The sequence below is a fragment of the Larimichthys crocea genome, chromosome XVIII (assembly GCF_000972845.2).
Source record: "Larimichthys crocea isolate SSNF chromosome XVIII, L_crocea_2.0, whole genome shotgun sequence".
Lineage (NCBI taxonomy): Eukaryota > Metazoa > Chordata > Actinopteri > Sciaenidae > Larimichthys > Larimichthys crocea.
The window spans coordinates 15,360,785-15,386,209 of NC_040028.1; the positions used below are offsets into that span (position 1 = coordinate 15,360,785).

The 25,425-nt window shown below is 41.9% G+C and overlaps 1 protein-coding gene across 4 annotated transcripts; it reads right to left on the reverse strand.

The window, feature by feature from the left end:
- Positions 1–194: 194 nt before the first annotated feature.
- Positions 195–23,836, reverse strand: adam23b (ADAM metallopeptidase domain 23b). Of its 4 annotated transcripts, none has more exons than XM_010737758.3 (26): positions 23,576–23,836; positions 22,636–22,853; positions 22,151–22,227; positions 18,127–18,190; positions 17,036–17,118; positions 16,839–16,902; positions 16,200–16,272; positions 15,935–16,002; positions 15,666–15,731; positions 15,480–15,548; positions 13,068–13,234; positions 12,660–12,744; positions 12,464–12,551; positions 11,152–11,203; positions 9,619–9,718; positions 9,430–9,501; positions 9,259–9,345; positions 9,078–9,158; positions 8,916–8,966; positions 8,746–8,809; positions 8,507–8,612; positions 7,687–7,806; positions 7,364–7,532; positions 5,535–5,646; positions 4,035–4,125; positions 195–2,146 (listed from the first exon to the last, which is right to left on the reverse strand). In XM_010737758.3, exons 1-26 carry the CDS (start codon positions 23,649–23,651, stop codon positions 2,101–2,103), a joined length of 2,349 nt encoding a protein of 782 aa, XP_010736060.1. In that variant the 5' UTR covers positions 23,652–23,836; the 3' UTR covers positions 195–2,100. The 4 variants fall into 4 exon arrangements, with proteins under 4 accessions (XP_010736060.1, XP_019129726.1, XP_010736061.1 ...); XM_019274181.2 differs by lacking the exon at positions 4,035–4,125 and adding an exon at positions 4,995–5,085; XM_019274182.2 differs by lacking the exon at positions 195–2,146 and adding an exon at positions 4,995–5,085.
- Between the last annotated feature and the right edge of the window lie 1,589 nt (positions 23,837–25,425).

The following is a 25,425-nucleotide window of genomic DNA, read 5'->3' on the forward strand; positions in this document are numbered from 1 at the left end:
TTTTTTATGACTCCCTGCACTGTATTTAAGTGTTGTCTGCACAAATTTATAAAATTAAGATGTAACTTTCGGGCTGTTTTAGCAAAGAATATTAAAGTTTATCACACACGGCCAGTTTCTGTCTTAGATTTTTTTAGTCAGAAAAAATTAGTTCAGTGACGATTTGGCAGGGAAAAAACACAGAAATGCACAGATAAAATTTGTCAGTAATTTATTAATCGGTCCGACTGTACATGATGCAGTGAGAGAGGGACACCAGACGATGAGCAACATGGAGGATTACAACGATGCCAGTGCTATGGCAGCACCTGGAACACACCAACTATCAGCTGGACTGGAAGTAATAGCCCTGCACAAGGAAACTGTTCAGGCCTCAATATGCACAGGCACCATAACAGTGTGTTTGTGTACGTGTTTGTGCATGTGTGTGATTAAAAATATCAGATCGGATGAAAAACACACAAAAATGATTTTCAGCTTCACAAATGTAAAAGGGTGCTCTCTCGCTTTTCGTTGGAAATATTAATTCAGTTCTTCTTCTTTCTTTTTTTTCCACTTTTGTCCATTCAGAGTTTGTTGAGTACGTTGAAGCGAAGTGAAACGAGACGTGGGAGTGGCCAAATACAAAAGATTAGCTGTTTAGCAGAAGTTTTTGTAATTCCATGTCTACACTGATATCATTATTACCCATACTTTTGTGCAATATCTCTCTTTGCATAGTAAATAAAAGTTAAATGTTTTTTTGTTGACATGCACCTATCTTTTGTAGCATATTTTTCTTGCAGATTCGGAGGACTCCCATATAGAATTATAAGCCCACTATAGTGATTGCATGCAGCGTTTCCAAGTAGAGCTGAACTTGATTTCTGCTAAGAAGTTTATGAGAGCAAAAAGGTTAAGCCAGTATAGTGGGTGTTGATGAGGACTGTTACGTGAGACCTGGCTGGACAGGTGAGCGCCTGCACGGACAGACTTCATGCCCTCAGCAGTAGGAGAGGCACCACTGGCTGCAGACAGAGAGGGGAAAGTGCTCTGTGTGCAACAACATCCATATGTTCAGGTGATTGGTTCTTTGGCTTTTTGAGTCACTGTTGAAGATACTTCAGGGGGTGTTGGGATGCGGGGTGAGGAGGGGGGTGGGGGGATCTTGTCACGTTAATCTGACTCCATATCAGTCTGAATCCCTCTAGAACTGACTTCTTCTCGACACCATGGCTGCTCTGTCCGCTGCCGTGAGTCTAACCTTTGACCTCCGCCTGGACAACGAACAGGAGGCTGTGCAGCAGTGTGATAATTTTGGCCCTAAATCACAAGTTTTGCAGTATTTTTTTCAATAACATTGCCAAAAACACCCGCTATACAACATGCTAAGATAAAAAAACTAACAAAAAAAACAAAACAAACAAAAGCAATTTATGTCCTTGTAAAATATGCTGTTAATACCAAACCTGAACTCCTTATTTATGTACAGTTTTGTGTGTGTGCATTCACTATGTGAACTGCACTGCCCTTATGGGTCCTCACATGCAGCCTCCTTAATCATCTATAGCACCTAAACGTGAACTATAGGAGATTTAAACCGGCTTTCCACTGCGTTTGGTTTTTTAACCAGGCTATCTCCTGCATTAGATTATTCAGTTTTTTTTCTCTTTGTATGTTTGTTTTTTTCTCTTTTTTTTTGCAGTATATTCATAGCTTTTTCGTAGCCATGCAGAGCCCTGCAGAGAGGGCTCTTCATGCCAGGGGGCCAGCAAGCAGCACGCTTTGTGCGAATAATCATGCCAGGTGAGAGAGTGGTGTGGTTTCCGCCTGAACGCCTGTGCACTGGCACTAAAGGATGGAAGAGGAGTTCTGTCACTCTAGAGATCGGGGGCTTGGGAAGAAGAAGAGGGCAGTGTGGGTTTGTTATATGGGTGAGGTGGAGTTGAAAAGGCTGCATTTTCTAATGTAACTACGATGGAATTTATTAAAATGTCCACTATGTCTTTTTCAAGTAAATCTAATGCCAAAGATCAGCAGCAATAAGTGCAGTCCAGCTGTCAGGTAGCCAACTAAGGAAGCCTTGGAGGAGTCCGTCTGTGATTGCCATCTCTCCTTGGGTTAAATGGCTGAGGCATTGGGATCGTATCGCCGTTTCTTCACATTTCTTATGAGGAGACAAGAAACAAGAGTCAGCGTGTGCTATGATCACATCTTGTAAGACAACTAGAGCAACCTGGACAAGCAACCGCACTCATCTCTTCAGTTTACAGTAGTACACTAACACCATGAACAATTAACTATTGTTAGAATTCAAGAGCGGAAAATAAAAAAATGTATTTTTAGGACTTCAAGATCAAAATGCTGAAGACATTAAAGTGAGGAAAGGCTGGTCCATGTTGGAGGCAGTCAGAGGTATTTATATTCACAGACCTTAACATCAACCAAAACTTACTGAAGATAAGAAATTATTCTTATTTAGGATCCTTTCCATGGATATTTTTTTGTGTTACATCTTTTGAGTAAAATCTCAACTGGTTTATTTCAGAAAAAAACTTTTGAAGGTCTATGAATATAAATATCCTCTGTTGCCTTCTTCTTCTTGTGCGTGCAACATCAGTTGACAAAGGTGAAGAAGTGTAGGAGACATGTCTCATTACCAGTTTTGATGGGAAAGACATTAGTTCCACTCAAAACATAACCATCTGGGAGGAAAGAGCTAACATAAAATATATTCTACAGAGGAGGGAAAGAGGAGACAACCACATAAACAACAACCACAGCAGCAGCAGCAGCGACAATAACTACTACCACAACAGTGGGACAACAACGAATACGACAACAGGAGTGATGCATAACCTCCCCGTACTGTGGCTTGTTGTGGGGCTTCTATCACTCTGTCATGCACCTGTTCCAATAGTAGGCCAGTTGAAGGTGGCACTATTGCTGTGCGTGGTTCATGCAGTGCAATGCGCCGTGTCTGTACCAGGTCTGTGAAGCAGGCAGCAATGGCAGCTGGTGTGGGCGGGTCCGAGAGTCCTGCTCTGCTCTAGGGCGGAGCCTGGCCATCAGGGTGGGTCTGGCCAGCCATGGCACAAAGGCTGCGGCCAACAATAAGGTCCTGGCTTCTGTGTGTGTGTCTCTCTCTCTCTCTCTCTGTCAGTGTGTCGCTCTCACTACTCCATTTAAAGTCTCACCCTCAAACAGTAATGGATTGAGAAAAAGATCATGGAAGTGATGAGAGCACGACAACCCCTGGACCAAATCACTCTTAGGTTTTGGCTCAGCCTTTGTGCAATGAACTGACCTCCTCCAAATCAACAAGTCATCATGCAGAAATGTTTTCTTTCTTAGTCTGTTTACTTCCTTTAAAAAAATAAAAATGCTTGTTTGTTTTCATGATGCTTTGCTATCTGGCATGCTTTGGTGGCTGCAGGATTGTATTTCTCAATTACTCCATAAGCCCTATTTAGATTAAGATGTATAACACCCCTGTTGCTCAAGACATCAGGCTAATCAGCAGTAGATTGGAACTTTGTTAAATGTAATCTTTTTGTACAATACAGTACATTTCCTGGCTACACAGAGATATGTCACAGGTCTATATTTGGATTTCAGAGGGGAAATAAGATTTAAAGCTATTAATACAAGCATACATTTAACCATTTAGCTGTTACAAAGTATTCTTCCGCCTCTGTTCTGTTTATCAGATCCTTCACTTGAACATGCATGTCAAGCAGTGAGCTCTGCCCGTCCAATCAGTTTGAGGTTCTGCTACAGATCCACACACGACCCCCGCATGGAGCCCGGCGTCTCTCCGAATTACCCTTTAACACGCTCGTCCACATGCTCTTCTACCAAAAACAACCAGCACACTGGATGAAGTTCAAGATGTGTGCTAATGAAGCATGTGTTTTCGGTCTAAAATGCTCTGTGTGTTTGGTGTATTGTCCAATCTGGGGTCCATATTCCGTAGCAGGAGCTCAAACCCTGGTGTCTAGAAGCAGCAGGGATGCTAGAGTTACAGCAGGAGAGGCATGCGGCGTGTTGCTTACTTAAAGCCCCATCCAGTCCCCCCCAGCACTATGGCAGCCACAAGGATGGCTCCGGCGATGGAGCCTATTATTAGATTGGTGGCACTAGGACCTGTAAAGGGTTATGGGGAAAAAGACATGAGTTTCTATACTCACTTACTGTATAAATGACATGTAACTATACAATGACGATTTCACATGGAACAGAAAACATAACCATAAGTATACTATTACAGTAAAATGACTGAATCTGAGAATGTATTCCGCATGCTTTCCAGCCCCCTTTAGTGTGTAACATGAAGATAATGAGGTAGAGGCCCTGGGATTATTTACATTTATCTGGTGTCAGTTGAGGTAGTGATTATCAGTGGTTTATCTGTTAAGGTTGTGCAGAAGACTAGACCCTGGGTATCCATAAACAGAGATTGACAGGTGATATGTTATGATATGATATGTGTATGTGGCCTGCAGTAAGAGCAAATGTGCAAAAAAATGTTTTTAGGGGTCCCAGTCACCACACAGCCTACCACTGACTGACAAGCCAGGTCACTAACTGGACACTTCTCAGGACTGTTTTCCATCTAAATGCCCCACATGCCCCAGAAAGGAGAGGATCACAGGAGCAACCACATAACGACTAAGAATAAGAGAAAGAAAAGGGACAAAGAAGAGGAAGAGGGAGGATGAAGAAAGAGGCTCGTAGTAATGGGGAACAACAGGAAGTGGCAGGAGAGGAGGAGGAGGAGGAGGAAGAGGAGGAAGAGGAGGAGGAGAGGGAGGAAGGAAGGGGGGGGATCCATCAATCAATCACACGACACTGAAAACATCCAATCACATGACAATTATATGGTCATCACCAACACACAAGAAAACACAAAGCCACCGGGACGCACACACGGGCTCAGGCCGGCTCACGAGACCGCCCGCACACTGAGGCACCACTATGAGAGGAAGAGCTGTGAAAGGGTTAAAGATGCTTACTCTATTCCCCACCCTGTGCCTCCAAAAATCACCCCCAGGGCCAGAATGGTCCCTGCTACTGCCCCTATCAGCCTGTTAGTGGCCACGCTCACTGTGCAGAGGGAAAAGGAGCATTATTACCACCCTGTCAAAAACAAACAGCAGGCTTCTGCTTCAGAGTCATGGATGATGTGACACCCTTTTGGGACGCGTCCCACCCCCGTAAAACCACCTCCCCGTCCCCCTTTGTGGTCAAAGTATCAAGTGTACAGCAGAACTGTGTGTCTGAAACAAAGTAAACAAATGTCACACTGCTTTTAAATTCTCCTTCAGTCGCCATTTTACATGGAAAGTCTTTACGACCCCAGTACACCTGTGAAACTCGCGTCTAAGAGTCTGTGCTGACTCAGTGTGAGTGAGAATGACATTGCAGTATTGCAGAACAACATACACAGTATATACAAGTCAGTGTGAATCTCGGCTAAGTTAAACGAGTGCGCATAAACGTGTGTTGTTATTCTTTCTATCAGATGCCAGAGGCTGAAAGAGGTGGAAACCGACCCTTGGGTCCTTCGTCCTGAGGGACCTCAGGCTCTTTAGGCGGGTCAGGCATGCTACAGTCTGTCCCCGCCCAGGTGGTGTCACAGGTGCATGTAGCTTCATTGTTGCACACCTGTATAGAGAAATGGACAGAAATAGATGAGGTGACAAGGAGAACGTAAAAGCTGTAAATAAAGGCGCTGACACACTTATACTTGGAGAACTATCTCCATTGGCAACATTTCCATCTGCCTTTACACAAGGTTATTGCTCATCCACAGTAAATATAGACTCTCATGATCATAAACCATAAAAGGCTGATAAAGATAAAGACGCACATGTGGAAACTGATCTGGATTCATCATATCACTGATATACGATGGCGTTTTTTTAGCCAGGTCAGCTTTGTAAAGACGGATATAAACATTGCTCCAGCGAAAACTTAATCTAACTGGTTCAGTTACACAACAATGGCTGGAACCAATGAACCACAAAAGGGCTGGAGTCCAATATGTTTTCCTCGCAGCACAATGTTTGACTCGTAACAGCAGGAAAACCAAGTGTTACTAGTAACATTATCTCTGTTATACTCAAGTGTTCCAGTAAGCCATGACAGTGAGCCAACATGTGCAATACCAGAACTCTAAAGCAACATCCAAAACTCACAAAAATCACTTTTTCACCGAGGATTATAATTTGCAAAACACAGATGTAGCTAATAACGGCTCTGCAGCATTAATTGCACCGACAGTTGAGACAAAGAGAGGCAACCTTTTGTTACTCATGGACCAAAACGATGGTTTAACAGTGAAGTAGTAAATTCAAACATGTTTTTTACTTATAGTGCCTCTCTTCGAAGTACACACTATGTTTGTCACTCCTGAAAGGGAGCGGGACAACTAACACCTTTATGTCTCCTAATGTCCAATAAAATCCAAACTCAGCCAGAGTAATTTAAAGTGGGTATGCAAGGCCTTCAAGAACTCAAGACTTACACAACCATTCAAATTCATTCATTCATTTTTTTCAAATGTTAACTCGAAATATCAAATCAATCAAATAAGCAGCCGTTTTGACGTGAAATAGCAGGTAAACACAGGTGTTACCAATGATACTAATTGAGATCCTGCTGAAGTGAATCTTCATTAGTGTATTTGGAAACACCTGCGTTGACCCTGCTATTTCACGTCAAAACGGCTTAGGAGGCGCGGTTGTCTCAGCTCCACACTGCTCCACGCCAATTTTTTGGATTAGCCGGGAGCCGACGGAGGCAGCGGCCAAAGAAACCAAATGTCATGGAGACTATGTCCATGTTTTATTCATTCAGTCTATGTATTCTAGCAAATCTGCACATTCTTAAACCTGCACATTATACTCTAGTACTTTTTGTAAATATGTACACTTGTGTTTCCCTCCTGGGGGATCAATAAAGTATTATCTTATCTTATCTCTCTTAACACTTGAGTTTATAAAAATGTGACAATAAATATTTTGAGATGCATTTCATGTATGAGAGGTGCTATAATTCATTCATATTATTATATACAGTATTACTGATGAGTGGTATTGTACATGATAGCTCACTGGACACAACAATAAAACCATCACACCTGTGCTCCTGTGTTATTAGCAAATCATGTTGGACCAATCAGTGAACTGTGAGCAACTTTTTAAACAAACATTATTGAGGTTATATGTTACATTTGCAGAACATCCACTATGGAGTTTGAAATATGCATTTATACAATTTATGTTGATGTCTATCATTTATTGCACAGCCTTACTTACCTAGGCAAACAGACCACGAAGAGCAAGGCATAAATTATGGGTTCATTTACACCAGGACTCACCCCATGGGCAGAGCACACCTGTCCATTAGGTCCACTAGGGCAAGTGCTCATGTTGAGTGACTGGATTGGCAGACACTTGCGGTCAAGGCACATCATTGACGGCCCACAGGGAGTCCCATCCTCCACGTAGCCTAAATCAGTCTCATCATCCAAAAGGACATGGCCACCGCTGTGAGGAAAGGACGAAGGGAAGGAAATGGGGAGAGAAGGAAAGAAAAAACTCATACAAGGAAGATCAAATCAAACAAGAATGGGACTACTGACGCTGATTTGATGCATTTCCAAGACACGGACAGATCTAATGATGTAGTACATGTGTTTACCTGCAGTCCACCACCCTGCCTTGATGGTTGAAGGAGGCTGGAGTAATCTCTCCTTTCATAATTCCAATGCGTGGGTTGCGGCCAATATTGGCACACAAAAGGTAGCCGCAGAACACATCACTGTAAAAAAAAAAACAAGAGATAAATCTGTACAGATGCCAAACTTATGCTCAGTATACATTTTGACTTTGACTATCATCACTTTTAAATCTTAAGACCCATCTTTTTATTTTTGAGTCCCCATAAATTATAAGGTTGCTTATGTATTTATTTTTCCTCTAAATATTTAATTGTGTTTTAAATCTCTCTGTAAAGCACTTTGGTGAACATGAGTAGTTTTTAAATGTACATTACATGGATGTACTTGCAAAGCCCTGCAACTAAAAACCTGTTGCAAAACTGTTGGTACCTCCAACTGCAAACAGTGCTCTAAAATATCTCCAGAGCTTAAAACAATCAATTTTATGTGCGAGTGAACACAGTGTAATGTCCCATAGACTGGCCTGCAGGCACTAATGTGGAGAGGATCACATAACAATAAAACAATTAAAAAAAAAAAACCTTTTGTCACATATAGGAATGAATAGCTGCCATCTTGGGGGTAAAATACATATCATGTAACGCATCATGTTCCCATAAGTGACGCAGCCTCTGTTGCCCTCTGTTGGTTCGCTTCAAAACAACTTAAATCTCCTTCATTGTTAAGATAAAAGGATAATAAGAAAGGACCAAAGTCCAGCCTCTGTGCAAAGAACTGTCATGCTGAAATTTAAAGAGGAAATACCATGATTAATTTAATATATCTTCATTTAAAACTCACTGTTTACTACACTGGATCCATTTGTCTCCGTCCCTTCCACAGTTGCCCTTCTCTGTGCCCTCTGTGTTCAGTTTCTCATAGCAGAACTTCTCAGAGCCTCCAGACTCTGAGAAAAAGAGAGGAGGGGTGAACTGCACAGCACTGACTTACAATAAAAGTTTCTCTTTTCATACAGGACAGTATGTTGATACTCTGACACTTATATGAGCTGATATGAATCAAAGGGATATTAAGCTTACTTGGTCCCCAGATGTATTTACACTGGTTCTCTCTGGTCTTGCACTCTCCGCTGTAGCAGCGGCCCTTCAGAGAGAATAAAAAAGAAAATATATCCTCAGTCTGCTGCTATTCTGTGCATGACCTGCTCATTTTCGGACCAGTATGTTTCCAGTGTCAGTCTGCGACATACCTGATTTACCTGGCACAGGTAACCATCTTGTTTATGAAGGTTGGGAGGGCACTGTAAAGAGTCACAAATGTAAGACTCCTTCTTAACCATGCACATTATTCTTCAACATGCAAAAACAGTCTGAAACCAAAAGACAAATATAACAGTGCAACACAAGAACACCTGTCCAGAGTCCCCAGAGCAGGTCTCTGAGATATCACAGTCGTTCACAGCATAGCGGCAACTGTAACCTCGCGGATAAAACTGTGAAGGAAAGCACAGGACATAAATTAAAATGAAGGTTTCAGAAGTATAAATTAGACAACAGATAGATAGTTTCGAAATGTTTGTGCCAAACTCATACCAGACATGTGTTATTGCAGCATGGGCCGTCGCTGCAGTGCGCCCCGTTGGCGAGGGAACACTTCTTGCAGCATTCCTTGTAGCACTCCTGCAAACAAACAAGGAAGGAGCCTCATCCATCTGAACAAACAGACGTCAACAAACAGACTTCCCGAAAGGAAAAGAAACTCACGGCTCTCGCTCCGCAGTCACACTCCTCTCCCACTTCTACAAATCCGTTACCACATTCTGTTGGCTCGAACAGCTGGCAGAGGAAGAAGACGTGTGTGAGTGTGAAGGACAGAGCGGTGCGATGTATGATTCATGACAGTTGTGACAGTTGTAAGAGAGAGAGAGGAAGAGCTGCTGAAGAGTATCTAACCTTGGTGGGCCTGTTAAACAAACACGAGCCGCCACCTTTCAGTAGAAACTCCTTGTAGTCTGTGATGCTGCATTTGGAGAATCTCCGTGGGTGTTGGACCCTGAAGAGAGAGAGTGCTGGGTGATAATTAACCAGAAAGTGTTGGCCGATGAGGATAGTAGCATGCTTCCAAATGCTGTGGGGTGCCGCTAGTGTGACAACGAAGAGCCCCAAAATCTTTATTTTTCATTTTCTGTACCATGTTATTACACTTAAGCTTGTTATTACTCACTACTGTCACCGTTTAGTGTATATGTTTGCAAATTCTCCAGTTTCACAATCTTTCTGTGCAAACTATGAAAGTATGATGGGAATCCAGTAGGAACAAAATGACCTCAAATGATTTATTATGTCAATATATTAGATTTTATCTCAAATTTACCATATTTTCTATCTATTTTCTGTAAGTTTTATCTCAAATTTACCATATTTTCTATCTATTTTCTGTAAGCCTAACCCAGGTGATTAAAGGTGAGAGAGGTGGGGTACCACCTGGACAAGTCGCCAATTCATCACACATCACATTTAAAGTCACCAAGTAACCTGTTAAGTCTCTGGACTTTGGGAGGAAGCTGGAGTACACGGAGAGAACAAAGTGCTAACCACTCCCCCATCATGCCGCCCCAGTGAATAAAAATAATCCAAAATAATACAATAAATTGAATTAATAAAACTTGGACATGGATAAGCAGCAGAAAACAGATGGGTGGATTAACTGATTTTTGTGTTTGCTCCAAGACTGATGGTGCTGACTGCAAACGCCAGGGAAAGGATTAAACAGCCTCGTGCGGCACAATCTACTATTGAAACAATCCCTGTTTTACTTTTCTTTCGAGTGTGACATCTCCCGACAGCTTGCAATGCGATACAATTTATCATTTATCATTTTAAGGAACAATATTCAAGACTTTTGAAAATGAAAGACTTATTTAAAACATTCTAAGTCTGAATTGAATTGTAATACACTAGAGAAAATATTATTTTTTTTGCCACTGAAGCTGCAGTATGACCTTCTTCAGGGTTATATGCCCCAGATTCAGCAACAAAATAAAAAAATAAATGAAAAAAAAAACAATGGGAGCAGACAAAAATACAACACCCTATGTTTGAACAACAATGAACAGGACGGTGAATTACAATGATAAAAAAAAAAGCAGCAATCAAGTGCCTTCATGTACGGGTACTGTGAAGGTTACTGGTGCTCTTTGAATATATAATACGCTGTTGTGCACACTGACCCCATTTACACCTGCATTAACACTTACACATTAACACTCTGTATCTATGGGATGTAAATGGGGTCACCGCTCAGTGTATTTGATACTGGCTGGATGTTCAGTTATAAAACTGCAAAGCAAAAGGGCTGACATTGGACAGAATAATCAATAAGGTCAAAGAGGGCTTGTATCTACCAGTTTTCCAGTAACCAGCACCAGTAGCTATTCTGCTAAGCCTCTCTTTTGTATGTGTGTGTGTGTGTATGCTGGACATTACCCAGTGTCCTCCATTATGCAGCCAGTCCACGTTTCAACACAACCACATTCCTCTGTAAGCAGGAAAGAAAGAGAACCACAGAAAAGAGATAGAGGGTGGTTAGAGGGAACAAAAGTGCACAGAGAGAAGATAATTAAAGCATTTAAATAAAATATGTTAACATAATTATACCTCAACTTCTATCTAGAAGAGAATCAGCATCGATCAGTGGCTTTAGCACCTGGTTTCCAAAACCTTTTCGCTGAATAACGAAGAATTCCTCCACTTTATTTTCACTGACATGCTCACTATCCCTCATCAAGCTTGGCCGGGTCTCGCAAGCGTAAAAAAAAACAATTCCTCTGATAGTTGAGTTTGCAGTCTTCAAAGATGGCAGCTGTGGCTTTGCCTCATTAGCACTATGATAAAAATATGATCTTAATACTAATGGCATAAATCCTTCTCGAGCCTGACTCAGCTAAGTCCGCTTCTGTTCAGTGCATCTCTCTGTCTGTCACTTCTGGCACAGACAACAGTTGACAAGAGAGAGGTTGGTCCAGTCAAAATGCTGCTTTTTATTTTATTTTATATGTACTATCTGCTGCTTTAGAGACATTTGAGTGTGTGGACCATAAATCTATATTCTTATATTCAGGTTATTTACTTAGAGTAGGTTGCTTTTATGCAGCTGAGATGCTCAGCTCTGTGAAATATGACGGGTAAGTGAACACAACACATAAAAAAGCAACATATTATTCTGTTTATGCCAAGAGGTATCTAAGCCATGCCAACTGTTTTGGTTTGTTTGCTGCAGTTTTAAGATATCTGCTGTCATTCCAATACGAATGAGGGTAATTAAATAAAGCAGTGAAAAACTAAAAAGAAACATGCCTTTCAAACACATGTCTCTGATTAATCAGTTCATACCACAGACCTCTCTGTGCACAGTTTTATTGAGAATTATTTTCTACCAAATGATATCTTAACACCTCGGCACTAACATTACATTCATTTGATAGATGCTTTTGTCCAAAGTAACATTGAAATAAGTGCATTTTTGCCATGAAGTACACTGTGTGTGTCTTTTAATGAGACAGATGTGTGTTTTCAGCCTGTGCAGCGACTCCGCTGTCCTCAGTGAGGAGTTTATTCCAGCACTGTGAGGCCAAAAAAGAGCCTTAAACAAGATAAGCCACCACAGGGTCCTCAATCACATCTGCATGGCTGAATGCAAGATGTGTTTTTGTGATTTCAGTGATCTGAACATTGTGATTTTGGTCCTCCCTATAGTGTATTTATATTAGCTGTGAGGTGACGTGTGTTTCATGTATACTTCTCTTGGATGCCGGGTCCCACTGGATGCCCAGGTTCTGAGCCAGACTCTGGGATAGAGACCCCGCCATGGCCAAGCTGTTGCCATACTGTGGACACAGCAGAGACCAGAGATTATTCAACTGCAGTCACACACACACACACACATGTGATATGTGTGGACAGAGTGATGCTCCACGTTAGACAGCAAATCTGACCTCATTGACCCCTACGCCACGGCTCGAAGAACACATGCCTCCAAAGTATGCTGCGCTGCTTCTGCGGTAGTGGAAGGTCACATTTCTTCACGAATGATGGAAGATAGAGGAAGACACAGGGCGATAAAAACATCACAGAGGATCAGATGAGTCAAGAAGGTTCACTCTTACACGGTATGAGTTCAAATACAGGTAGCTGCAGCTGAAAGCCACATGAACATGGAGTGCATGCATCAGGATGGGTAAAAATTAAAGATCTTGTTATTTTATGCAGCAGCTATCTGTACCGCATCCAGTAATATTTTCTATTGACTGAAAGCAATGCTTACTGTACGTGGTACAGAATACAAAATTATACAAATATGACGCTTGAATCTTTCTTTGATTCGGTTTAAATAAAGAACTTACGAGATGAGGTGCACAGCATCGGCGTGGTGTTTGATGCTCTGCTGCCGGTACTTTGCAAAATCCCGGAGCATTTCCAGCGGCCTCACACTGATCGGGATGTGATCTTTGTCTGTCCAGATCTCCACAGCAACGAGCACCACGCGCGTGTGTAGTTGCTCTTTGAAGACCTGCCATTGAAGCATGCAGTGAATGGGAGGAATAAAGAAAGACAGAGAGAAAAAAAAAAGAAGAGCGAGAGGGAGTGGCGCAGAGAGACAGAAGCAACAGCACAGGGAGAGGAGAACAACACTGGGTGTAAATTTGAATCTGTACTGTTTGAGGGGGACAGACGAGAGGATGCAGCACACTGGGGAAAGGGAGGAACAGGGGAGTGTTAATGCACATGATGACAACACTGAGAAAACACTGGCACGATACAATAAAGACTAACAATAAGAAAACTACGGGGTCAGGGTTAGAGAGATGTACTCCTTTATGACACACAAGGAGGTCTTCTTCTGTCTTGATGCCTCCGTGTTGTACTGCATGCACTGTATGCAACAAATAGGCAACCTTATCGTGGGTGAAATGTTATATTCTGCTGTACTCAGCTGTCAAACAACTAGAAACAAGACTATGACTCTGTAGCCATGTTAGCAGCTATGTCAGGCTATATATATATATATAAGCACAGCAGAAGTGTGAGCTAAATGCTAAGGTCAACATGCTCAGATTCCTTTCTGCTTATCCAACTCAGATGTCAATTTTGGACAGTTTTCTCTCCTATCACCCTGCAAGACCTCACCGATATGGTGCGCAGTACCCATATCTTTGGTCTCGAGCATAAACAGTTCCTGCAATCTGGTTGTGTCCCAGCTTAGTTCAAACATGCAGTTGTTTGGCCTCTTCTGAAACAAAAACACAATCTTGATCCATCACACAACATTCTAGACAAATTCCTATCAGGTTCTGTCAGTTCTTCTCAGTCTCCAATGACATAATAATGGCTTCTGATATAGGTCAATGCACCGTTTTTGAAACTGTGGATCACTGCATCTTAAACGCTTAGGGAGTGGGTGGGTATCTCCTGGAATGCCCTGGACTGGTTCTCTTCCTATTTCTCGGATAGATGTTTAGACGTGTCCCTACATGTCCGGAAATGCTGTTCTGTCCTGTGGTGTTCTTCTTGGGTCCTTTTTATCTGTATATGCTACCCTTAGGTCACTTTATTAGCAAATTTAAAGGTATCTATTATCATTATTATGCTGACGATATTCAACTGTATGTGTCTGACTGGATGGCTAACAACCTTTTGCAGTTAAACACAGAGAAGACTGAGGTCCTATTATGTTTCATAACTTCAAAGGTTGCTCAGTGTATTGGGTCCCTCTGTCCAGATGTAAAGTTCAGTCTTAGAAATCTTGGCTTTGATCAGTGTATGTGCTTCAAACAACACATAAAATCACTGACCCGTTCATGTTACTTCCACTTAAGAAATACCACCAAACTCAGAGCTCTTGTATCACGACCTGAGCTACAGATGATCATTCACACTTTTATGTGTTCCCTGCTTCCTCAGCAAGTTGTCGCTGGACTGTCGACAAATCATCCAGGATGCTACTGCAAGGCTGTTGACTAGATCCAGAAGAATAATTCACATCACACCCATCATATCTACTTGACACTGGCTTTCCATGACGTTCAGGATTAATTTGATAGTTCCTGTGTTCACATACAGAGTCCTGCGGGGTCAGTTACCAGCTTACATCTTGGATCTGTTCCATCCTTATATCACCAGTAGGTCACTTAGGTCTTCTGTCCAGGGTTGTCCGTCATGCACGAATGAAAACAAAAAGCGATTGTGTCTTTGAAGCTTTACGGGAGCGCATTGTTAACAACTTTGTGACCTCTGGTCTGTGCTTGCTGATGTTTAGTAGGTATAGTGTCCCCTGTGTTCACCATCGTAAGTTAGCATGTCAACATTTAAATTTAAATAAAAGAGACAAACCCCAAGGTTTTCTTGTTGATGCTGGTTGTGCTAGAGGAAAAGCCAATCATAGGGGTTAATGCTTTAGAGGAAATGGATGAATTTGTTTCAATTCATGTGTACATGTAGAGATATTTTACTGGATAAGTGGGAAATTTGACCTGCTGATGGCACTAGATGAAAAGTCAGGGGGATCACCAAAGTGATTAGGATGCATCCACTGGGGACCATGAATGTCTGTACAAACGATGGCAATCCATCCGATATTTGTTGAGATATTTCACTCTGGACCAAAATGATGGAATGACCGACCGGCATTGTCATCCCTAGAGCCATGATGCAAGAGTGGCTAATAAAAAAAACAACAAGTTGTATGTGTGTAAATTCTGTGACGGCTCTGAACAAAGCACACACATCTCAAAGGGTAACTAAAAAGTTTTACTCACAGCATCCACAAGATTCACCACTGACTTGGCAAAGTTCCTCGTGTGCTGCTTGGTCTTGTGTCGTTTATACTGCAGGAACAAAGGCAAAGATATACATGTATAAGCTGCAGTGATTTGATGGTACTCACTCAATAATCCCTGATATATATGAGAATGTACTTGTTGTACAGTAAAGTGAAAGCATACCATACTGTGGTCACTGACAATCATGATCTCTAAATACTTCATCTCCTCAAATATACTGCGAGGCATCTGCAAAACAAAAACCATTATCATATATCGGGAAGTGGAGTGTTTCCTTTCAACAGTCCCATTACAAAAACAAAGTTAGACTTTGAGCATGTACACTATAGCACAGTTATTAAACTCAACATTAAACATTACGTAAGAATTCCAGGGTGGGTGAATTCTAGTTTACTGCATTACTTCATAAAGAAGTGAGATCAGGGCCTTACTGCTCGCTTTTTCCTGCGCTTCAGCCAGGACAAGTCATCCAGCTCAGAGAAGAGCTGCTCCTCCTCATCTGTGAACACAAACAAGGAACCAAACACTTTCCGTCAAAACACATATTATAGTATTTTACGACAGGATATGCCCCCGCCATCGCTCAGACAGAGATCTGTTTATGTTCCAAGAGCATCAACATTGTTTCCCTGAAATGTTATGGTCAAGAAAGGTGTGGTAATGGGCCATGGTTGGAGGTCTGTTGGAAACCCTTACCCTGTTCTTCAGAATCGTTGTTCCATGCAAGGGAGGCTGTTCTTCTTAATTTGTGAGGCCTTGCAGCTGTATCCTGACATTATGAGGCAAACAAGTGTTAAAAGATTGAAGAGAACTGTTACAGGCAGCGGCTATTGAGAGACAGTGTTTCATTGAAACTTCAAGCAGCATATAACATTAAAACTCAGTGTAGCAAATGTAATATAGATGTAGACAATAAATATCTTTTAATACTATTGTTTCGACATTTTGAGAAAGCTGGTTCGCTTTCTTGCTGTAGCTCAGCACAAAGACTGGAAACAGGGGGAAACAGCTACTCTGGCTCCATTCAAAGTCAACAAAAAGTTCATCTCTATAGCAGTTCTGAAGCTTGTTGTATCTCGTTTATTTATTCCATGTAAAAATGTCATGGCAAACGTTGCATTAAACGTGTTAATTTATGGGATTTAGAGGTGCTGGTTTGTTTAATGTTTGGACAGTCAGACTAGCTGTTTCCACCTGTTCCCAGTCTTTTTGCTGAGCCATATCACCATATAAAAATGTAAACAGCAGTAACAGCAAAGAGTGTTGCGACATGAGCAGCAGAACAAAACCTTAGTATGATGCATATTTTGCTTCTCTGTGACGGGAATAACTTACGATTGAATGAGTCTGTTGTAAGGGCTCAATTAGATACATATAGAGTCCATCGTCAAACATCCCGCTACCGGGCAGAGAGACAAGAAGAGGGAGAGAGAGAGAGACGGTCAATACTGAGTCAATACGAGCAGAGATGAGTGTATCCAGAAATATTCTGCACACGGCAAGAGTTACACACATCTCTGCCGTTCACTTACTGCAGCCCGTTGCAGGTAGATAAGGCCACATGGGAGTTGTCGTTCCCTCTCACCTCGCCGTGGTAGTAACAGTGCTCACCACCCTGAGGGAAGAAGACATGGTGCTAATGCAGCATCACAGCAAACACCGGCAAATGACTAAAGCAGCATTACTGGAAACATAACACACACAACTGTGCATACGCTTGACGGATCACTTAGATGCGCCATCGCATGGAGAAACTGTCATATTTCTTACTTAATTATCACGTGTTACAATTTTCTAATAACTCCAAGGAGGGAACAGCTTGTCTCACAGATGCCGGTTTGGTATATTTGCAATTAATTTCTGCAGGGGGTCTAATGCTTGTTAAGATATGCGGTTAAAGCATTGCAAGGTGGGTCCTGGCACTATCTGTGACTCAGCTGTCAGATCCAGGGTGAGCAGAGGACATTCTTCCCCCTCACTCTCTGCCTCTCTCCCTCTCACTTCACCCATCCCACGCTGCACTGATACTGCAGAGGGCTTTCTCTCCCTCATCACGTGACCACAGCTCCAGCAGGAGGATGCAGGGGAGCAAAACCCTGCTGATTCAGCTACAGTATGCCCAGCCCAGCCCAGCCTGAATCAGCAGCAGCAGCAGCAGCAGAAACCATCTCTCATTCCCAACCTGTTTTTCCCCTCCTCTCTCCATCTGTTCTATAAAAATCATATACTTTCACATTTCTATCTATCTATCTATCTATCTATCTATCTATCTATCTATCTCTGTTCTTGAACATTTTGTTCTTCCTCTTGCAAAGAAGATTTCAGTTGCAGTTTTAATTCAATCACCACAAGGCTTGACAATAACAGATAACATGCAAACTGATTTACAGGGTCCCACACCCAGCCCTGTCTTTTCATTCAAAGCCCATTTCCTGAAGATGAGGCATATTCGTGCCTTTTTTATTTTTTTTGCTTCACAGGCAATGTGCATGACTGTACAAAATAAAATAAAAAAAAACAGCAGGGACACATCGTACCAGCTGAAGAAAGCACAGAACCAGACTGCACAAAAACAAGATGTGGTTCTGTAATGTTTTTAGTCACGACTGAGAGAGGAGGTTACCTTCGACAGAACTGGTTTTCCCCCCTCATAGTGGATCTCAACATAATCCGAAGACAGCAAGTCACTGTGAAAAGAAAGGTTTCAGGTGGTTAGGGTGGACGGATGTGAATGCAGCAACAATAACAACACACACAACAGTCTGTCTTGTTTTTGCCCTCGCTCTGACTCACATGTTGCGGTTTTAAACTAGTGGCGAGTGCTGCTTTGGTTGGCGTATAAACAAGAACACTCATCACCACCACCGACGTGCCTGGATTAGCCTGCACAAACAATCCCATGGCATCCCAGAAGTGCGGCGGAGATGTTAAATGTTGAAGGCTCTCAGGAAAAATTACGATACATTTACTTCTGAGGGTAATTAATTATCACGGGCAGATGCTTGGACAAACAAGACTGTATTTGGTAGAAATGAGCAGTTGAAACCTCCCGGTGGTTGAAGAATCAACGCAAAATAACAGGAACAAGAGACAAGTGACTTCATCTGAAAGCTGCCAATGAAGCCTGAGTGAGAAATGACTGTGAGGCCTCGACTTCACCTTGAACACAACAGTCCTCCCGGCAGTTCCTGCTGTCTGAGTCAGCGTCCCTCACCCTTTCTGTACCCTCAATCTGTTAGCTGACAGATGACTTCAAGAGACTGCAATTTCTGCCACAATGGCGCTTTTCTTCCTCGGTAACCTTGCAAATCAAAAACATCCTCCTCCCTGTGGACGTGTAGCGATAAAAGACAACGTGCAGCACAATATATGGATATATCTATATATGGATGGATTCATATATGAACGTGATGGATCTGTCCTGTGACACCAGCATGTGACATTTTTGAGTGATGCTCAGCAGCACATAAGGAGGAAGTGCACCATTATGGGGAGGGGGGAGTCGAGGCGTGAGCGCTGTCTGTGAGAGATTCCTGAGTGAGGGGCTATTTATAGCTTGACAGATGAGGCAGGGTGAGGAGAGTGGGCCACGCTAGAGTGCATCAGCGTTTGTATGAGTGTGTGTGTGTGTGAAGGGTGGACAACGTTGCAGAGAAAGAAGGGGTAAAGTGGCTGGAATGTGAGTGTATCGACATGTGTGTATGTGAGAGCTGTGAAAATGTGTAAAGACCATGAGAAGGGACTCCTGCCCTGAGGTCTCTCGGCCCACAGGAGGCTGTGTGCCACAATGCAGCAGCAGCAGCAGCAGCAGCAGCAGAGGAAAGCGAGACAGAGGCGAGGCAGAGAGGGAGGACCGAAAAAACTGCAGGAGGTTCTCACGTCTGGCGCCAGATCAAATGTATCTCTGAATGCTGTAGCGACACATGGCGCTGTCATCGCCGCTCATGCCTCTGACGCATGGAAATAATCCGCGCTGAGTCGACAATCTAAATAAACGGAGCGGTATTCACGTTTCTTAATCACATTTCAATTCCTATGAATTTGTATCAACTGTGAAAATACGGGTCTTTTCAGTGGTAAAACAAAAAACAACAACTTCCTTGTCTTGCAGTCCAACGTACAGTAAGAGGTGAGCACAAAAAGTAGCACCCATTGGCAGGTTGCAGACCTATCTATATTTAGATCAGGACTGTCGCAGCTACAACACCAAGCAGAATTCAAACCCCTGTTCTCACAGAAAAAAAAAAAAGAAAAAGAAAAAGGCACACACTGAAGTTAGCTCATGTATCTCACAGATAACCTACAGCGCAAGGGAACAGCTGGGAATCAAGGTCACACTTTCAAGCCTCTTCTCTGCCGCTGTAAAGAGTTCCTGTTGTATCATGTCATGACAAAGTGCAGGAAGACGTCTGTTAACACACGACGAGCTGCGTGTGACTCAGTCTCCTGCGAGATTGCGTGAGGTCTCTGCTTGACTTATGCCACAGACTGTACTCACACATATACACGTAGCAAAATCACAAGATTATTTCACTTCTGCTATTTTGCGTTCCCACACTGAATCTATGAAATGTAAAACAGAGTCAAGACGGACAGACGATATCACGTCAGCGGATGACATTCCCTTTGGCCTTCCTGATACGTGATCAGCTCTTCAGTAAACATAGTCAGATATCTCCAAACAACATAGAGCTAAATGGCAAATGAATCCGTTCTGAAATCTCTGACCTTCTATATTTGTACAACAAGATGCATGCTATCACTGCAGATAGCTGCTGGAATCTGGTTTCTACAGTGGCATTAAAACGATGCTCAAGCTACAACAAAATTGGCAGATCGTCCTTCATTACTGTACTATAAAGTGTCCTCAACCAACCAGATAAAGATTTCCATTGTTAGTTTTCGGTGGTGAAATGATGCTGTACAGTAGCATTGGAGGGTGGTGGTGTTTTGCAATGTAAAAGTAAGTATAAAAATAACCCAGGATTGTGACACTTCCTCTGTGGTGGCTCTGGATTTTTTTTGTTTTTTTTGCATTGTTAGACAGAAAAGTAGGCGCCTGCTAACCAGAAACTGAATACCAGCACATAGACTAAAAAATCCAACCACAGAAATATGTGAGTCTTAACATCTAAAAGCATTCAGCTGTGCAGACATTATAAAATTACTATATTTTATTACAGAATCCAGCTTTAAATCACATTAAGAGACCTGGAATTCAATTAACGTTCCAAAGTCCTTGTTCACATGCACATTAAGCCTTCACATATGTAGACCGGCTACTTTGTGAAGGGAGTGAATCAATATCATTGAGTGTCCGGAGCCTCGTGTCTCCAAATGGGACAGTGATCAGAGACGGCAGAACAACTGTCTCCCTGCTTAGTATGATTAAAACCAATTAAACCTCATTAAAGATAGAGAGTCTGGTTTTCCAAATCATTTTGTAAAACTGTTCGTCTTTGTCCGTAGTCTGGCAGCTGAGCTAAGACTGCTCTTAGGCACTTGGAGGATTCTGGAAACCGGCGTGCTGACCTATTCAATTACACTTCCCCTGATTACATTATCCCAGGCTGACGCTGCATTAATCACTGACCTGACATACATATCATTTACAAACAACGGCTGTCTACAGATGAGAGTCACAAATGCTGTCATTTTGGAAATCGTCTATGACGCATATTGTTTGCTGACAAAGTCAGTATCCACTTCCACTGTGAGGGTTTTTTATCTGTTCCTAGTCAAATGATGGTTTAGTTAGATTCATCTTTGTTCTGCCTCACTCAGCTGCTGTCTTGCATCATGTCATTTTTGAGTCTCACGCTGCTCATGTTTATGATATAATGTTAACTTGTGACACAAAACATTAGTTGTCATATAATCAAGTTTTCTGAGGGATCAGAGGTTTTACTTGCTGACTATGTCTTTCTATAGTTAAATGTTTTGTTAAACTTCTCCTACGTACAGCTCACAGTGTAGAGCTTACATCATCCCTTCATTTAAATTAGTAAAACTAAATAGCCTTGCATTAAAAATATGAAACTCTTTGACGGTTTCCTGCAATTTCTGTACAGTACGTCACAGTATTTTCTGGAATATATATATATATATAGAGTGTGTCTGTTGTGGCAAAAATGTTTGGACAACGCTTACACAGCTTCTCTTTAACCTCATGATGAGTGACGTTCTGCAATTTTCAACCATCTGCATATCTGCATAACCCGACCTTGATGGCAGGTACTGTTTGTTGTGAGAGACACGCAAATCACCCTCACTGAAAGCTCATAATCACAAGTCTAGATGTTTGTTTTGATTAAACTGTATTTCTCATAAATGTGGCTTTTGTGAATCTGGGTGGTGCTAAGTTTGCACTCGTCACCTCCATTGTAGAGATTCAGGCATGTATAGACTCGAAGGGGCAAATCTCCCACATATAACCTTTACATATAACCATAATTCTTACATGAATCATTACACAATCTTGTCTCTGGGTGTGACAGAAAGTAGACCCGTAAAAAAGCCATTAAGGGTGTAGGTATCTACACCCATCCATCCATTTTCTTTAATGACCACAGTCGCTGACTTGCTGTAAAATAAATCATTTTACCTACAATGAACTAATGTCCTTCAATGAGATGAAAAGGACTTACTTGTTCAATGCTAGATCCAGAACAAACCTGGCGCCAAACGCTTCTAACTGGAAACTGGCTTGGGCGAGGTGGACTGCCTGCAAAGGGAGAAAAAGAGTACTCACTGCAGATGATGGCAGCTTCGTAAAACATCTACAGTACAGTACACAAATAACAGATGTGGCGGATGCACGCCAGATGGTTAATATACGATGGGAACACTGGAAGAAAGGCTTCCTTCCCTGTGGTCACACTGGCATTGTTCCAGTTTTTAAACACATCAAGCTTATCTGTTAATGTGCTGTGATGGGTATCTTTGCTTTTTGTCGGACACTATGCAGTAAAACGACATTAAAATAGCATTAAGATCTAACACAAACCATAATATAGATTTAAAACTCCAAAACCTTGACCACACAGTGTGCTATTAAGAGACCAAACACTCAAGGCAGCATTTCTAAGAGATATTTTCTCCCCCATCCATCCCCCCCTCGGCACCGCCTTACCTGGCCCTCTGTAGGTTGGTTCTTTGCCCGGGTGTCCAGGTCATGGTAGGTACTCTCCGAGTCCTCGTTTAGGTAGTAGATCAACCGCGAGGGGTAGGTGATCACATGCTCTACTGCATGGTGTGTACTGTTGTCTGTAGCAGGTGCTGCAGTTGCCTGTTGCTTCAGCAGTGCTGGCACTGCGTCCCTCTCAACCTTGTCCTCTACTCCTTGAGAAACTGCAAGAGAATTCCCACCGCAGAAGACATGAAATACCTGATCGGTCTGCATGCATACACACACACACACACACATACATACATACAAATACACACAGCCAGCTGTCATCCTTTATTCATGAAATGCATTGATAATACTGAGTGGCCACGGCTTCATTGCAATTCTTCAGGACACATCGGTTACATGCCGTAGTGTACTGACAACCACATACCGCAGTTAAGCTGATTTACAACACAGGATATAAGATACAGATTTCACTGACAGCCACTTTTAATAAGCTTTTTGGCAAAGTGGGGAAAAAAACTCTGCACCAGGACAGAAAAAATGCAGTGTGCATTACGCAATGCTGAATCAAAATATCCTCACACAACAACAGCAAAGGACAGCAGACACTTGAGCGCAAAACAGTCTCAGTGACTTTCCATTCAAATGTGGTAAGCAGACATGAAAAGAGCACTATTTTTGATAAGCTGAACAAAAGATGCTGAGATGCTGTGGTCCGCCTCATGCACCATCACGCTCCAGACGCCGCATATTAAACGAAACATCTCTTTTTAGGGGAATGAACGCGATTGCTGTGCAACCCCGGTACATCATCAGATATAATTTCAGCCAAACACAGAAGGCGAACATTGCGTTTCATATCATGAAAGTGACAAACAAGAATAAATAAAATAAAATATATTTTAAAAAAGCCAGCGGGCTAATTTGCAATACATACCGGATGACGCTAGTGATGGATGAAGCCAAGGCGAAAGGATGCTGACGAGCAAAGTGGCCAGAAATATCAAATGCATGATTCATATTTGATAACTGAAATATCTCAATATCAACACATCAACGCAGTGAATAGCTTGCGGCCCATCGTGGCGTGGAGGTGGTGCCGTGCAAGAGGGGGCTTTCTTCATGGATCCAGGAGGCACCGGGCTGCTGCTGCAGTAGCGGTTGTTGAGGAGGAGGAGAGGGAGGAGGAGGGTGATGAGGAGGAGGAGAGGGAGGAGGAGGGTGATGAGGAGGAGGAGGAGGGGGGGATGAGCAGAAAGAAGGCGGTGGCCAGGCAGCGACTGGAAGACTCCTCCTCGATGAGGACAAACATGTCCTTCCTCCACCACCCCGGGTCACAGGAAGCCTGTGCAGGTGACCTCAAAGGCATGTAAAGTCACATAACGCAGTAAACAGGAAAGGACCCCCCTGACACTGAGACAACATGTGAAATGTAATCAGTTCAACACACAACATGTTTTTTGTTGTTGTTGTTGTTGTTTTTGTACTCATATATAGCTAATTTCAAGGTTAATTGTTAAATTTAACCTCTGCTCCTCAATGATACAAGACTACTGAAACGTTTTTTTAGCAATATCACATTGTTCAAATATTCCACATGTACAATAATTCCTAATTTAATAGTAAAATATACTCAAATATCCAAAGTAAAAGTGGTCATTAGCCGCTACTGATATAATAAGCAGCATTTTAATGTTTGAGCTCAGTATAATAATAATAATAATAATAATAATAATAATAATAATAATTTATATATCTACTGTTGTTGGATGTAATATATGAATAATGGATCTAAATGTAGATGGCTGATCATGTTTTGTATGTAAAATCTTTTTATTAAGTAATTAGTAATGAATTGCTGTCTGTATCATAACCTTTATTTTTGGCTATCCATATAGTTTTATGTTATGTGTGTTACGTTTTATGTTTATGTTTTAATTATGCTTTACCTTTAGTCTATTATATCAAACTATTTATACATTTTAATGAGTTTTATTTTATTATTATTATTGTTATTGATTTTAGTGGGTTTTATTTTTTATTTATTTTGCATTTGGTTTTTCTTCACTGCAAGATGACGAGACGGTGCTTCCTCAGTTAATGTTAAAGTGCTTTTGTTGATAATGGGGTGGAGGGTATGGAGGGTTATTGTGTGAAGCACCTTGTGTTACAATGTTTTGTGTGAAAAGTGCTATACAAACAGAGTGTAATTGATAAAAACTAAACAAAACTGTAATATCCCCCTCTGAAATGAAGTGAAGTAAAGGGAGAAAGTAGCATAAAATAGAAACAGAGTGAACCCCGCCCGCCTCTTACCCAAAGTCAGCTAGGATAGGCTCCAGGCCCCATGACCCTGATGACGCTGGATGTTATGATAGAACAACACACTGCAGTCAGAGTCAGAATATTTATTTTCCGATAAACCTTTTCCACAGCAGCCATTTTAAGTTGAAAGGGTCAACGCAGGTGATTCCAATAATACTAATTAAGGTTCAGTTCCATTTATTGCAGCAGAGTCTTTCCAGTGAGACAACGCGCACCACAGCAGCACCCTGACCCTGTTTGACCTGAATGAAACTCAACCTCAGTCAGTATCATTGGTATCACCTGTGTTTACTATTTCATGTCAAAATGGCTGCTGTGAAAAACATCTATACATTTTGACTTGTCATTGCAGATGTTACTAATAACATTAACGACGACTCCGGTCTTTTCAAGTGTTTCTATAAGTATATGGCATGATTCTATTGACTCTATATTTAATGATGATATGTTAAAAGTAAAAAA